This window comes from Electrona antarctica (genome assembly GCF_951216825.1).
Source record: "Electrona antarctica genome assembly, chromosome: 7".
Taxonomy (NCBI): Eukaryota; Metazoa; Chordata; class Actinopteri; order Myctophiformes; family Myctophidae; genus Electrona; species Electrona antarctica.
The window spans coordinates 38,632,524-38,649,235 of NC_136812.1; the positions used below are offsets into that span (position 1 = coordinate 38,632,524).

Genomic DNA, 16,712 nt, shown 5'->3' on the forward strand with positions numbered 1-16,712 from the left:
GCTGGTGCATACAATTCACCGGAGACGTATAGCCTACAACAAAATATCCCCGAATCCCGATAAAAAGGACTTTTCTTCCATGTGTGCACCTTAACCTGATTCGATATAGGCCTATGTTATTTCTGCGCATCAAATCGACGGGCATTTCCATGTCATCTTATGGTTTAAACTTGAAGCCTTGCTGGTCAGTTAAGCTTCAAGTCAGAACAGCTCCGCTGCAGTTGAGTTGACCTATATCACGTCTTTTGCTATAGTGATGTAATCAATTAATCATTTAGGACCACCTGTGTAGCTTATTTAACATTTGCTCCATTGGCTCTTTATGCGTGCGGCCTTGCGCTAGAGCGAGACAGGATGATTTTAAATATTTCTCTGTCTGCGTCTCTCCCATAGAGCTATAAAATATATCGGGTCTCTCCCCCCACATGTGCGCGCGTCATAACTTTGCGTGGTGGCGGTGGCGCATGCTTAAAATAAACAGATCTACAAGCTTACATCGTGTACCAGACTGTAAGTACCATTCGTGTCGATAACTTGTACATCTGTTATATTTGCGCATGTGAACCTCGTACGCTGCCATTACATTTCTACTCTAGGCTACTCATAGACATATATGCGTCTACTATTAAAATCAATAGTGATCCCCGTAAAAAAGACATGCTTTTAGAACTAATTATTAATGCAGCCTCACAACTGCTGAGGCCCAACGGCTATTTTGGCTATCGTCCTGTATTTCTGTATATAGAATAGAACCAGTACCAGACTGGACTCACTCACTGGAGACAGCCGTGCGCAACTTGGACTCTCCAAGTTACGCACGGCCGTAGCCAAAAGAAGACATACAAACAAGCGATATAATAGTCTGTGTCACGTAACTCAGAAGACTACAGCCTAAACCCCACCCAGTGCTGTCAAGAACGGAAGTTCTCTCCTATTAGTTGGCGGTTAAAAACCACCCTTCTGTCCGATCTGAAGTCCCACCCTGTTCGTTGGCTGTTTTGACTACAAGGTGTCCGATGTGTTTGTTGTGCCCTCCGCCCCCACATTGGACAGGTTTGTCCGATCAAACGACGTGACTCCCATTGAAAATGAATTGGAGCAGCAATCAAATAGCAATCAGGCATCGCACACGGACCAAACATTTGTTCTTTAGGTGTGTACGCAGCCTTAGGCCTCATTCACACGTACCAAACACCAATCAAGCAATGTTTGGTCGTTTTTTTGTTTTTTTGGGCCACCACAATGCTTTTCCAATGGGAGTCACATGGTTTGATCAAACATTTGTTGTGTAGGTGTGAACTAGGCCTTAGGCCTAGTTCACACCTACACAACAAATGTTCGGTCCGTGTGTGATGCCTGATTGCTTTTTGATTGCTGCTCCAATTCATTTTCAATGGGAGTCACATGGTTTGACCAAACATTTTTGTTTGATGAGGGGGGAGCATTCAGCAATCAGCGATCAAACACAAATGTTTGATCAAACCATGTGACTCCCATTGGAAAAGCATTGTGGTGGCCCAAAAAAACAAAAAAACGACCAAACATTGCTTGATTGGTGTTTGGTACGTGTGAATGAGGCCTTAGTTAAAATCAGAGATGATGGGGCATCTTATAATGATTAACCTATTCACATGCACCTCCACTTAACATTCTAGTTACATGGAATTTGTTTTACTTTACTTTTTTTAAAAAATATAAACCTATCTTACCCTGAAAAGAACTGTGTCACCTGTACCTTTATATGTTCTCTCCACCTTCCATGTGGTCATGTGAGATTTTAACAACTGCAACTAGCGTCACAAGACGGCCATCTATCCAGCTATTTATATCGACTCGCTCATTATTATTTTTAAAGCGTGCTGAGAGAGAGAGAGAGAGAGAGAGAGAGAGAGAGAGAGAGAGAAGAGGAGGTGCATGCATTTAGAAGGGATGGCCGCTATTATCTCTGCCATTCAGGGGTATAGAATTATTTATATCTTTCTCTACAGAGTCTGGGCGTGGTTTGCACTCTAGCAGTGCTTTGGGGTGTGTAGCGCGCCAAGCAATGCCGTGGGCTCCCAAATCACACAGAGACTTCAGTGCTCTAATTAGACCTTGCTATCATAATGAGCATTATTGTATGCCCTCTTTCTTTGTAGACATCTTTAGTCATCAGTACAAATACTCATGTTTGGGTCACGGACCAATATCGTTTGTCCGAGTGAGACACACACACACAAAGCGTACATTTTGAACGAAGGAACCATTTGACCATTAACCATGTTGTTTCCCGTCTTGTTATTTCTCCGTTAATAAGAGAGATACAGAGAGATAATCCAACTGTGTGTTGTTCATGCTGGGTACCTTTACTTTCACTTTCAAGACGGAGCGACAGAAGTAGAGCAAGGATAGAGAGATGTAGTGTAAGAGCCACGAGCTGGGTTGAAAACGCAGAGGGGAAGCCAGTGACGAATCAGGGCCAGAAAACACAGGCGGGAGCATCACGGTGTATGACTTGACCACCTGAACTGTTGCACATTTTGTGCGCTCCATGCGGGCACAAAATTGTGGGCGTGGAATTCTCTGAAATGTCATATAGGCATATACAGTTGGAGGCCATCGATATTGTCCTTTTCTTTTTGCTGAGGTTTGCGTGATCTGCGCAAAAGGACAGTTAACCCATTTTGGGCGGGAACCCCTTTTCGTGTTTATAATTTAGCTATTGAAAAATAGCAGATCTACAAGCTCATAGCGCGCCACCGAGTGGCGCGCTACGAGCTTGTAGGTCTGCTATTTTTGAAAAATCGTGAAAATATTTATTTCAGAAAACTGGAGGATTTAGAAGGATTTTTTAAAATTTTGAGGTCAGGCCTAAATGGGTCAAATGATAAGGGACAATATCGGTGGCACCCAACTGTAGGATAGTTTTGCTTTTGAATGAAATTGAACAGTTTCCTCATAGGTCCAACCTGGGGACAGTACTGAGTCTGACTACCTCAGTGTCACAGTAAGAGTGGGCCATGCTGTTGTTTGACTACCTCAGTGTCACAGTAAGAATGGGCCATGCTGTTGTTTGTTGTCCAGAACACTGAACAAAGGTCGGCAAAATGAAGTGCCAAGTCTTCATTTTCTTGATAGTCAGTGTCAGTGTGTGAACATTAAGTTAATGTCTCTCTCATACTTATATGCCAGTGTGGCAGCAATCACCCTCCCCTGTGCCAATGTTAGCACTCGTGCGTCGTGCCTAAGGTCGCCTACCCCTGGTCTAGAAGATTACAAAAAAACAAAAACAAAAGGCTAGTCAGAATTTGTTACCCACTTTCAGCTCATTCTTCTCCATCAGGATTAAATGTCCCCTGTATTCCCCTTCTCCGTTAAGTCTGTTTCATTATGTGTACAATTTAGAATTTAGGCAACTTAATCCAGAGCGATTTACACTAAGCAAGAACAGTACAAGGTAATACATAGAAATAGTCATCAAGAATCATAAGCAAGCTAAGAATAAGAACCTAATATCTGTCTAACAGTAGATTTTCTGTGCAATGAAGCTACCGGTATGAGTACTGCATACATTATAGAGTGCTATGTGCTACGTCTACATAAAATGCTAACTTGTAAATCTAATAAAATGCTAAATTATAAATCAAAATTACATACGTTTAGCCTTTGCATACACCTATAAGCAGTTGTCGAGGCATAGTGCAAGTGCTACAGGCCAGCCAGCCAGGATAGGCAGAAATGTATAATAGCAAAGGTTCAAAGGTGTTAATTGCATGGTTAACACTGATAGACCTCTTGATTTAACTTTGATCTATTGTGTGTTTCTGGTTTGAACAGGAGACTTCGCTGTGCCAGGAATTACATCCACATTCAACTCTTCATCACTTTCATCTTGAAGTCTGTGGGGGTCTTCATTAAGGATGCTACTCTGTTCTCCAACGAAGACATGAATCACTGCACCCTCTCCACTGTAAGCAGGAGGAAAAGTGGCTTTTAGCTGGCTTCTGAAATACCCTTCCTTACATTTTTTTCTTACTCTTACTCCTACTTACCATACCATCGCTGTCATAAACCTTGTATCTCCATGTTTAATCGTGTTCATAAATTCATGCCCTGTTTTGTACTTTGGTTTAGTCTCATGTAAAAGTAGAGAAAGTAGCCTACAAGCTCGCTACATGTTTCGCAACACAGCTTGTAGATTATCTAGTTTCTCTATAAATTACATGTAATGAAAATGTAATGACATGTCCAAAATAGGGATGCCAGGTTGAAAGTCGTTAAGACGTAAGGCCAATCCACACCAATGATTCGTGACGCAACTCCTTGCAACATCAACATCAGAAAAAACAGTTTGCCAACTACTTGCAACGCCTTGCAATCCCCAATGGTAGTTGCAAGGAGTTGCATTGGTGTGGATGGCCTTAAAACTGTTTTGTAGCGAGGAGTTGTGACTCGTTGCATTGGTGTGGTCCGGCCTTAAAGGTTTTATAAATATTTAACCAATGAAAAAGAAAATTAAAAAGAGCTTGTGACAAAATAATGACTGCATTGGATCTATTGGAACACAGGTTATTCTTTCATAATTTTCTGGAAAGTAACAGTTTTGGACATACAAGGTTTTCCGCCCGACAGCGACGTTATGCACTCCACTACATTCTGTGTCGCTGTCCTCTCACATTTACCCAACACTGTTGCTGTCTCAGGCAGCAATATTGATTGTTAACCCATTTAGAACTGAGGCCGATTCTACAAATGTATTCTACAGTACATCCTGCTAGTTTCCTGAAACATCTACCGTACGTTTCTATGTAAGTGGTTCTCAAACCAAATGGAGGACCCCCAAAATGATATGTATTTGGCCACGGATCGCCATATCAAAAATAGCAGATCTACAAGCTCATGGGCTATAGCTACAGTATGAGCTATTTTTAACAGCCAAATTATAAAACAATGGTTAGTGGTTCAAATCTAAAGTGACTCTCTCTATCTCTCTGTCTGTCTAACTACCTTTTTTCTGTTCAACCATCTTTAATACTCTGTCTGCATGTCTCTCTGCCCCTTATCCCCCCCCCCTCTCTTCTCGTTCTGTCCAGTTTGCCTGTAAGGCGTCTGTGGTCTTTGTACACTACTTTGTGATGGCTAATTTCTTCTGGCTCATGGTGGAGGCACTCTACCTCAATTCCCTGCTCCTCTCCTCCTTCTACCATAGCCGCCGCTGTCTGTGGGCCTTTGGCCTCCTGGGCTGGGGTGAGAAAGAATGTGGACTGGCTACTTTTTATGAATTCTCTCACTGAGCCAGAAGTGTTTTGTGGCTAGTTTTTCTGAATTCTCTCTCTCCGAAGTGTTTTGTTCAGGCATCATTGTTGCCACAAGAGTATTTGGGATCTTGCATGAATTGTGATGCTTTCTTTGCAATCTAAAGGAAATTGAGGTCTTGGACTTGGCTTTTTAGCCAAGAAAACTGTCTGAAACTGTCATCTTTTTTTACAGTACAAAATGTAATGGAATTTTATTGTGGGTCCTGTTCAAAATGATTTTCACAGAGTAGGATGTAAAAGCCCAAGGGACAGACAACAAACCACCTGCCAACATCTCCAGTTTATTATTTCCACATGTTCTGACGACAACTCTCGCGTTAGAGTGAAATAAAATATATTTACTGCACAAATTGTGTCTAACGTTGACGCCCCATGGCAATTCATGAACTTAATTAGGATCATAATTTATTAAGTATAAGTATTACAAAAAAGCATGTTTGTTTTCATGTTAGAGATTTATGTTTGTAATTAAATTTATCCACTGACAACATTTGGCAAAAATAGCAGAACTACAAACTGACAAGTTTGTAGATCAGTTAACAAGTTAACTGGGTAGTTAGCTGCGCCAGCCAGAATTGGTCATATTCGGTCACTTTCACTTCCTTTTTCCCGGCTCGCAGACCGCCATTGTAAGAAACGGCTTATGTTAGCATTAGCTCACGATGATTATCTTTTGCCAGAAACGTTAATATTTCAATCGCGATGCGATGAAAAATCACAAATCCGGTCCGAATCTGTGTGTATTAAAAGTTGTTTTTTCAGCAAAACTATTTCATATCGATGAAGTACATTCATTGACGGAGAATTCCGACAAAGGCAGACAATGGTTGAATTTTTAATTGATGGAAATGCAGCTAAATTGTTAAAATTTCCAGTGAAGAGATTTGGGGCTCTATTTTCACCCATGCTAAACCCCGGCCCTAAACTAAACTACTTTGCTTTACTTTTTTTTTTAAACTTTTTTTAATGGCCAATCTACAAGCTCACAACGTGTCGATGTAGATTGGCTATTTTAACTATTCAAAAATGTTTTTCAAAATGGTAAAAAAAGGCAAAGAAGTTTAGGAATAAGGGGTTTAGCATGGACGAAAATAGAGCCCTTGGTGTAGAGCAGTGGTTCACAAAGAGGTGTCCAGGGAGTCCCTGGCAGGGACCCTAAGGTTTAATGGACCTACTTGGGGGATCCTCGATATTAAAAAAAACAAAATCCCTATAAAGCAGTGGGCAGAGGATATAGCCTTGGTGGACCCCAGGCAATGAAGTATGAAGTGTTTAAGTAATTAAAGGATCAGGACATGTCATAGCTCCTTTAAGAGTAATTCAATCAGTCACTGCAGTAAGTTCACTGTCTTAGATGTCATTAACCCAGAGGTTTTATTGGCCAAATATATCTGCACATAGCCTAATATGTGCAGATATATTTGGCCAATAAATGCAACCCACAAAGTCAACTTCCATGTACAATATTATTGTACATGGAAGTTGACTTTGTGGGTTGCAACATACAGTAGTTGGAATTACTGATATTCAGGCAGTGGGCAACATATTTATTAATTATGCTCAAGAGGGACATTTGGCCTGTATTGCATTGATTAGAATGTCTCTCCTATCATCATCATCATCTCATGTTTAACTCATGTTTTATGTTTTGTCTATAGGTGTACCGGTTGTCTTCATAGTGCTGTGGGTGGTATTTAGGATGTGCTTTGAGGACACTGAGTAAGTATTAATTTGCTTTTAATTTGCTCCGCCCCCCTCCACACGCCCAATACAAATTGGCCGATACAATAACCTTAATAATAGAGAAAATACATCATACTATACTGAAACCAGATATAATCATTAAGGAAAGTTTATCCATGTACCATGTGTACTATGTACAATGTACCATGTACTATGTAAACTCTTAATTTCCATTTTCCAGCCATTCAGTTGCAAAAAAAGAAAAGAAAAACCAATTTTTATTATTATCTGGGGACCCCCAAAATAATTTGGTGACCCCCTGAGGGGTCGCGACCCCCAGGTTGAGAACCCCTGTGTAGAGCACCGAAGTCTGACGTATTTACACATCCTACCTGGGTCGCGTTTGTTTCCCCCATTCTGAATTCCCAGACTTTTTATATATTGCGTCAAATGAGAGCTTTGTTCCAAAAATAAACAAAATTATCCCGATTTGAGTCATGGATAGGAAGCATCAACTGACGGCGAGAAAACGCTAATGTTACGGCCACCGAATTAGTCGAAATTTTGCCAGAAACAGACTGTATCAAATATTCAGTGACTGACTTATCGTAATTCGGAAATCATACAGAGCCTGACAATATCGCAGAGATGGTTTGTTTATTTTTGGACCACAATGCTTACAGTACATGAGACGATTTTAAGATGACCCATAGAGAAAAACATCCATGATCCAGGGGATGTGCGAGTGATGCCAATACTTTGGAACTCTATTACAGAACTGAACTGACAATCTTTGTAATCTACAGCATGTACAAAGTATCCATGTTGCTCTTCTTTCCTTCCTTTCCCCTCCTCCTTCCTGTCCTGTCTTCCCATATAGATGTTGGGACGTCAATGAGAACTCACCCTATTGGTGGATCATCAAAGGACCAATCGTGGTCTCTATAGGGGTAATCTCTACAGACAGACTCACACGGTTTTCAAATGCTTCTGTCATACAATCTGTGCGACGCACTGAACATAATATTATTTGCGGAAATGACAGCCTCCATCTGCGGCTTTCAGGGGGTGTAGTTACACACTCTTTTTATTGTAGCATATACTAAATACTACAACGTCACAAAAAACATTACTTTACATTTTCGAAAAGGATTTTGAATACGTTCGCCTGACATGACATGCCTAGGGATACCAGGTTGAAAGTGGTTAAGTCTGTATCGAAAAAGCTCAACATTTACTTTCTATTCTTTTATTACTCTTCCAGTAATTGTCGTTGTCAGGTGGACTTCTTGTATGGAAGAAACACGGTTCCGATTGATCCAATGTAGCTACTCACAAGCCCTTGTTATGCTTGCACTGCTTAGAAAACCTTTGTTTAAAAAATTATAAAAACCCATGGACAAAAATGTTATTTGAAAAATGTTGTATAACATGATTATTAATGTCCTTAAATAAAGAATATATAAAAAAGACTTAACCACATTCACTTTCAGTTTGAAATGAATTCAGATGACAGCAAAAATAGCTATCTACAAGTTATATTGCTTGCATCGTGTGAATTGGCTATTTTCATAACTTTACTTTTCATGCCACTCTTGTATGACGGGAAAAACAATGATATGCTTGTCTTTCAACAGATCAATTTCATGCTTTTCATGAACATCGTTAGGATTCTTATTCAGAAGCTCAACCCCCGCCTCATCCAATTCAATAACTCCACGCAGTACAGGTAATCAATTATTATTACTACACAAATTATTGTCTCCACCAGGCTGAAAGCCTGGGGAGAGAGTATGTTTTGCACTCCGTCCGTGTGTGTGTGAGTCTGTGTGTGCGTGTGTCCGTCCGTCTGTCCGTCCGTCCGTCTGTTACCAGCTAATCTCTGGAACTGTTAACCTGGTCGGTGCCAAATGTTGCACGCATACTCTCTGGATGACAACGATGAACCTCTGCCCCAAATTTTCCACAACGGCCTGTTATAGTGCCACCAGGAGGCCAACTTTTGAAAAACACATTTTTTTTATATTACTCCTCCAGAATCTGTCCAAAAATCCCGCAATTCGTTACACACTATCTCTATAGTCATGTGTTCAAGACGGATCTGTCCGATATTTCATATTCCATCCTAATTGGCTAACATTGGCTTTCAAAGTTTGCAGGATTGGCCCGTTTTGAACAGCCCGTTTTGAACAAAAAGCCTCAAATCATGAACGCAGCGTGCTATTTACGTGAAATCTTTCACAGACGTTCCTAATAGGCTGAGGAATATATCCCTATCCCACCCTTTTCACATTGGCCTGTTATAGTGCCACCAACAGGTGGATTTTTGCAAACACACGTTTTTGGAACAAAATGCCTCAAATCATCCAATTGCCATCCAAGGCGTAAGAAGAAATGGCACCCTTTTCACATTGGCCTATTATAGCGCCACCAGAAGGCCACAACCTGCCCTGCCCTGGTGGAGACCTGTGCCCCGAGGGGCACTTTTTCTAGTTAGATTTGTATTGTTAAAATGTTTCAATATTATTTTTTTTATTTAAAAACAGAAAAAGGATATTCCACTACAAATTTTGAGAACATTTTAGATGTGAGTTGGCAGCTTAGGAGGTGAAACTACTTTATTTTAGGGTACGTGGTGAGGATTTTTTTTATTTCAGTGCTCTTTTTTTAAAGATGGAGTGCCGTGATTTTTTTCCACCCTAAAACATATCATCAGGTATTTTTATTATATAAGGAGGAAGATGTTTTTCAAAAAGGTGTACAGTATTTGTTAAACACCCCCCCCCCCCCCCCCAGTTTATAAGTATGCCTGGTTTGCCTGGTGGGTGGTGATGGGTGGTGATCCACCTGAACTGTAGCCGCGCCCACAGCTGTTGTTGTATGATAAAGGGGGAGGGGTTAAGGGGGGGGGGGGGGTGATATTGTGACGTCACTACAGTATATCACTGTTTTGACTGTTAAGGTCTCTTCACGCCACGTTGTGAGCTTGTAGATCACCTCCTTCACTACTGCTTAAATATTTGTCCTAAAATGTTAATTTCTTCATGACATTATTGAAAGAAATCTTTGGATTTTGTTATTAATTCATGAAGAATTTAGCTTTTTTGGGAAGGTTTTTTGAAAATATTTTGAAATAATAATAATTAAAAACCAGGGACCCATAAAAATGTCTCCGCAACCCACAAATGGGTCCCGACCCAGTGTTTTGGAAGCAGTGTGTTAGAGAGAACACACAGATTGATTGCCTTCCTTCCGAGCTACACTGGGGATAACTTGTTATTGTTTGTTCGATGTGCATAATGGGACCAATGACATTAGTCAGTCTGACCACCTCCACATCACATCTTAAGGAGCTTATGACAAGAATTCCTTATTGGAATAGACATGCCTAATTGACTCAGTGCCCTCAGCAACCGCATGCATAATTCACAGCTTATTAAAGACATGCCAAATAAGTTAACTCGAGTGGATGGGTCAATTAATTCTGTTGCTTCGATTAATTACAATCTCCATAATTTAAAAATAGTTTTTGACCTGTACACGCACGCACGCACGCAGATGCACACACGTACGCACACACTCTCTCTCTCTCTCTCTCACTCACTCACTCACTCACTCACTCACTCACTCACACACACACACACACATACACGCGAGCACGCAGAGCCTGAAACATGCTGCTTCAAGAGTCCCTCTCACAGAGCAAGCTACACTAGACACAAGCACCTGTTAGATTAAGACGGTGATTCGTGTGTGGAAATAGATTATGCAACAACAGTGCACTAATGAGATGTAAACACCTTTGTTCCTTATTCTCTCTCTCGCATTCCCTTTCTGCTGCCTCCCCTCCCTCACTTCCTCCGCTCTGCCTCTCTCTGTCAGTGGTGGAGCTAGGAATTACCCAGAATGTTGTTTTACTTGAGCAAAAGACACAATATAAAAAATACTCTGTTGCAGGTAAAGGTCCTGTATTGTGTTACTTGAGTAAAAGTACAAAAGTATTGCCATCAAAATATGCATTCCTAAAGTATCCCGTGAGCATTGTAAGTGGTTAATGCATGTTTTGTATTTATAGGCTAATATAAATCTACAAAGTAACTTGTAACGTACAATATTTACCTCTGAAATGTGGTGGAGTAGAAAGTAAGTAAAGTAAAACTACCACAAAATTGTACCTACAGTAGCACTTGAGCAAAATATAGGCCTACTTACAGTATAGTTACAGTACTCTCCAGTCTCCACCACTGCTCTCCTTCATCTTGCTCCTTTCTGTCTCTCCGTTTTCTCTCCCATATCCCTGTGGTTCTCAACCAGTGGTCCGGGGACCACCAGTGGTCCTTGAGCGGGTTGCAGGTGGTCCCCAGCTAAATGATGGGAATTAGGCAACCAAATGGTCCCTTATAGATCTTTAACTTTTGAGAGTGTATGATGAAACCAAACGGGTCCATTTGGTCTCATTTTATGCTTACAAGAGTAACATTTTTGTTACTTTACAAGAAGTCTACACAATTGGAGAATAATTGTTATTTTGATCAACGTTTGCCTGTTATCTCTCCTAGGGTACCAAGATCAATACAGCATGAAATTGTGGACAAAATCTTATCCAACGATAACAAAATATTCCAAGTTTTGGCTCTGCGAGGCTAAATCTCATCAAATGGTGGTCCGTGGCTCAAATGCTGAATAAATAATTGGCCTTGGAAAGGTTTCAAAGCACTGCCTGTCCTTTCCTCAACTGTTTCTTTCCTGTCTTTGTCCAAACAGACGTCTGATTAAGTCCACCCTCCTCCTCATCCCTTTGTTTGGAACCCACTACATGCTCTTCAACTTTTTGCCAGACTACATCAATGTGAACCTGCGTGACTACATAGAGCTCTGCATAGGCTCCTTTCAGGTACTGGCGTGATTCTTAATGTTTTAATCTGCCAATGAACGATGTGAAAATGTGTCTGCGAATATTATACATCAAACTACATTTGGTGATGCCTCTTTCATACAGGTGAAGGATTTTATTTGAAATAATTACGCCGATTTATCGCCTCATTATATCCGCACTCTGTTTGGATGTCGTCATGGCACAAACAGCACTTTAAATGAATGTGAATTAATCTCACAAATTGAACGCTCCCAGTGGTGTATAAGGACCTTAACCCTTAATTAATCAAAAATAATAATACATAATTATATCCTTTCAGTATAGTCTATATGGAGCCTATCAGGCGCTTGACTTTTTCACGTACCCAGCGCACAAATGCTTCTGTTGCAGATGTGCACGCATGCACGCACGCACGCAGATACACGTACGCGCACACACACTCTCTCTCTCTCTCTCTCACTCACTCACATTAATGAAACACAGAAACAGACACGATAATGGAATCTCTTGTGTTCTGCTCTTAATGTGCCTGACAGCATGTGTGTAACCATTTACTGCACACAGGGTTGAAGTGCATGTGCAGGTTATAATGGCAATGCATTAACGGTGGGAATAAGTAATGGAGAATGAGATTCATTTTACAGTTCAAACTTTGAACAAAGAAATGTAGGGTCGCCTTCGGATATCGCCTTTGGATATCAGAATGCATCCTGGGCATTCATGCATACAATGTCATCACATTGATGTAGCCCGTTTTCTGTTTGCCTCCATAATCGCACTTTCCAAGTGAATATCCAGACCAAGAAATTGATTGGAAACAAATCCAGCCAAGCAGATAGCAAACAATTCTAAAGTAATCCATCAAGTACTTGAATGGAATGACTCTGGCAAATGGATTGAATGTCTATTCACACCTTATGATGTGAGATTTCTCAAGCTTGATGCCTCAAATAAACCAAAAACTATCACACACACACCAGATAATATTGAGCCAGGCCTTGAGACAGGTTCTGAGGAAGAGTCGAAACATTATCTCTTGTGGTAAATTAAGCTTGGTTTGGACTGGAGCACTTAATACATTTTTGGACACTCAATACATATTTAACCAGGATAATGAGTCATCAACAGCCTTGTGAATACACCCTAACAGCGATCAATTAGCTACTGTCATGACTACCACAGTCTTCTCAGGAATGGAGAAGAATACGAGACTGCTCGCCCCTTTACCAACTCGCCCCGGGCGTACAGCCGGCGGAACAGCGCGGCCTGGTATTCCTAAAGTAATCTAAGTAAATTATGCTTAAACGGTTAAACCTAACCTTATTCCTAACCTCAACCTCAGTAAAACGACGCCTAAACCTAACCCTATACCTAAACTTAGCCCCAGTAAAACTATGCCTAACCCTAAACTTATTTCTAACCTTATTCTCAGTAAAACAAAATAAAGAATACAAGAACCGCCGCACCGAGCTGTCGGCGTGAGGTCGGCGGAAAAAAGCTGGGGCGAGATGGAATTGGGGCGACATGACCTGTTACCATGGAGAATGTATCCAGCAGTGTTGTGTGTAGTTGGGGGGAGAGAGGGGGCACAGCTGGATTGCTTGAACTGCCAGTCACGCAACAAAATATTCACACTGCTTCCTCTAGTTCAGGGGTCTTCAACAGGGAGTCTGTGGCCCCTAGGGGGTCCTCCGAGTTACTATAGGGGTCTGCCAAATCTTAGTGTGATAAGATCATATTTTTTCCACTTGAACCCTAGCATCCCTATTCTGAGGGGAACATTAGGCAAAAATAATAGATCTACAGTACAAGCACACAATGCCTCGCAGCGCGTAACCAGCTTGTAGATAGTGATTTTCACCAAAGTGGTTTGGTGTATCAGTGTATCCAACATACACTGATGACAGTGCTGTCAAACAAGTCTATGAAGCTATGTATGACATCTATGAAAAAGTTGAATCTGCAACACAATGTTATACAATATGTAGTGGGGGTCCTTAGCTTCATCTCTCTCTCTCAGCTAATGTGTCCTAGCTCCTTCCCCTGAAAAACGTTGAAGCTCTACTGCTCTAGTTACATTATGTATGAAATTAGCTTTTACGGCACACCGGCCCGGTCGATGACCTTGATAGTGTGTCGCCCGCAATTTAGTAGAGTGATGATTTTGACTGGAGTCCTATCTTGCATGTCCTTCTCCCTCTCTGTCCTCAGATTCCTGTCTCCTTTAATACATTTCTATCTACATAAAGAAAAATCACACCCGTGTGAAGTGAGGGGCGCTCTTCTCATCATACATCATCTCATTCTGGCCAATCACAATTTTGTCTTCAATGTATGTGTTTACACATGTTTGTGTTTCTGTTTACACACTCTTGTCGTCAATGTTTGTGACTTACCAAGTAACCTTTTGTTCTGTTCACAGCAATGAATATGCATATTTGATAACCACCTCTAGGACATTTGAATGCTTTAGCTATTGCATAATTAGCTGCTAATTCTTTGATCGTGAAAAAGGGAGTAAGACACTAGGATGACTTTCATTCCATATCTTGCATTTTAGAGATGAAAGGATGCAGAATACAGATTTATCATCAAACGTACGTAGCTCATCCGCTTGTAGCTCACAGAAAGATCCAGACCAGAAAGATCATTATCCACCAGAAAGATCATTATCAACTTATAAATGTATTCAGACTAGCTCTTTTAGTGATGGCAACATGTTTAATAGATGAATAACAACACATTGTTGGAAATGCCAGCTTACTTAACCCTGATTCATTTGTTGTATACATTTGACAGAAGACCTTTTCATTCATTAACTCCAGGAAGTGATATTGACGACTGTCTCTCTTTCAGGGGCTTATTGTTGCAATTCTCTATTGCTTTCTCAATCAAGAGGTCAGTACAAGCAACACCAGAACACAGAGCACACAAAAAACACAACACAACACATGCTATTAAAACCTATTTGCTTTGTTTTGTCACAAAAGGACAAAGCGCTTAACAGAATGTATATACCAGTAAGACGCCTGAGGTTCTAAATGTTGAAAAATTGACCTTTCAGAGCTGATAATTGGTGGCCATCTTGGATAAGAAATGCAGTTTTAGTTTAGTCGCATTCATGTGAGATTTACGAAATTGAAGGAAACAAAATAAGACAAGACAAAACCGCAGGTTGAATGAAAACCTCTCACCTCCGAAATTAACGATGTTGCAATAGTCGAGTGCTTCATATCCCTTTATAGTGAGAGTATGTAGATCAGATGTACTCATTATATGAAGGAAGTGCTTGCATTATGTAATCAATATGAGCAATCTAAGGGTAGGTAGGCCTCAACCTCATTGATTCACAAAATTGTTGAAATACAGTAGTTTCCAATACTTTAATCAACTAACCAATTCATCTATTTAATGTTATAGTGTTCAGATGTACTTTTAGAGGCTGTGTTTATCTTGGAAGACGTGTGAATGACTCATTCATTTAAATGTCTAAATCAGAACTAAAGTCTACTAGTCTACTCAACAGAAAAAAGATCCCATTAAAAATCCCAAAACTGAATACCGGTAGTCAATTTAAGTAGACCTGATACTGTCAAAACAAATGATGGAACTTTGAACTGATATATAATTTTTATTCTGACAGGTCCAGAAAGAGATACATGTGCAGTGGCTGCGGTGGCAGGAGAACAGCTATGGCGTGGTCTCACCTGGAGTTAAGGGCAGTCAGATGGATACACCGTTTTAGTCCCACTAAAACTACAGAAAACTAGGCCCTCCATCAGCTGTTCAACACAACTCTGACCCAAAAGTGGCTCATGTCTTCTGACAAAAGTCCAACCTCACTTTTTTCAGTGAGATATCTCTTTGACCAAATTAGGATACATTTATTAGGATACATCGGCGGTTCTCAACCTGTGGACTAGGTGTGGTGGTACAGTATATGCAAAGCTATTGTTTTTATTGATATTGATAATATAACAATATTTAAAAAAGTAAAAAAAAAAAAAAAAAAAAAGGTCAGATGGGTGGGCCACCAACGCTTTAGAGATTTTCTAGTGGGCCCTAATTCAGAAAACCTTGAGAACCACTACTTGTCATAGAATAGAGCATATACTGATATGATGGCCATGACTTTGTTTCATCGATATTTCTCGATTGGTGTTGAGGAGGAATTGTGGAAGGATTATACCTTGCTTAGTTATATTGTTATTATATTATGTTCGCCTTTTGCCTTAGCCTTATGTTTTGACATTCTGAATATAATCATAGAGTCAAGATGACATGACACAAGTCTGGTGTCTATCATTTACAGCTTGGTCCCTATAGTACTTCCTTGACGCAAACAGTTCCCCTCTTATCTTTGTATATAACTAGGCTCCCTTCGTTCCCTGCGAATTACTGTGCCACCACCCTAAATGTTTAATGTACTTCTCCCATGAGCTCATATATTAAAACGTCTGTCTTATTTTAATGTGACGTGTCTCTGACTCGACCTCAACCATTTCCAATTGATACAGATTTCCATAACTGTTGTTGCTGCTTTATAGTGCCTCTATGTTGCTCCATTATGCCTTTGTTAATAAAGGATTCTGCTGAGTTTCAAGCATTTATATGTCCTCATTGTCACTCTCTCTGCCTCGTGCATGCATGTCTTTAAATCAGGTGGGGCTACAAACCCATAAATGAACAATGACAGCTTGAGCACGATTGTGGCTACATGTGCACTGATGCCATCTGGTCTATATTATTACGTCAGTATGATATGCTGATGCCATTGTTTTCAGAGGAATTCCAATAAAGCTGTCTATGGCTGATGTTTGTGAGTGTGGCTGCATAAATACTTGGATGTGACTGAC

At 40.5% G+C, this 16,712-nt stretch overlaps 1 protein-coding gene across 1 annotated transcript in view; it reads left to right on the forward strand.

Annotated features, from left to right (window-relative positions):
• ghrhrl (growth hormone releasing hormone receptor, like) overlaps nucleotides 1-15,797 on the forward strand; it is a gene marked incomplete at its 5' end in the record, with an annotated part of 36,280 nt that extends 20,483 nt beyond the window's left edge. The window contains 8 exons of the mRNA XM_079505496.1: nucleotides 3,817-3,949; nucleotides 5,073-5,226; nucleotides 6,956-7,016; nucleotides 7,861-7,930; nucleotides 8,618-8,709; nucleotides 11,745-11,874; nucleotides 14,713-14,754; nucleotides 15,500-15,797. Of these exons, the coding sequence (XP_079361622.1) occupies nucleotides 3,817-3,949; nucleotides 5,073-5,226; nucleotides 6,956-7,016; nucleotides 7,861-7,930; nucleotides 8,618-8,709; nucleotides 11,745-11,874; nucleotides 14,713-14,754; nucleotides 15,500-15,601 (784 nt within the window). The 3' untranslated portion in view covers nucleotides 15,602-15,797. The remainder of the gene's footprint in view (nucleotides 1-3,816; nucleotides 3,950-5,072; nucleotides 5,227-6,955; nucleotides 7,017-7,860; nucleotides 7,931-8,617; nucleotides 8,710-11,744; nucleotides 11,875-14,712; nucleotides 14,755-15,499) is intronic.
• Nucleotides 15,798-16,712: the final 915 nt, after the last annotated feature.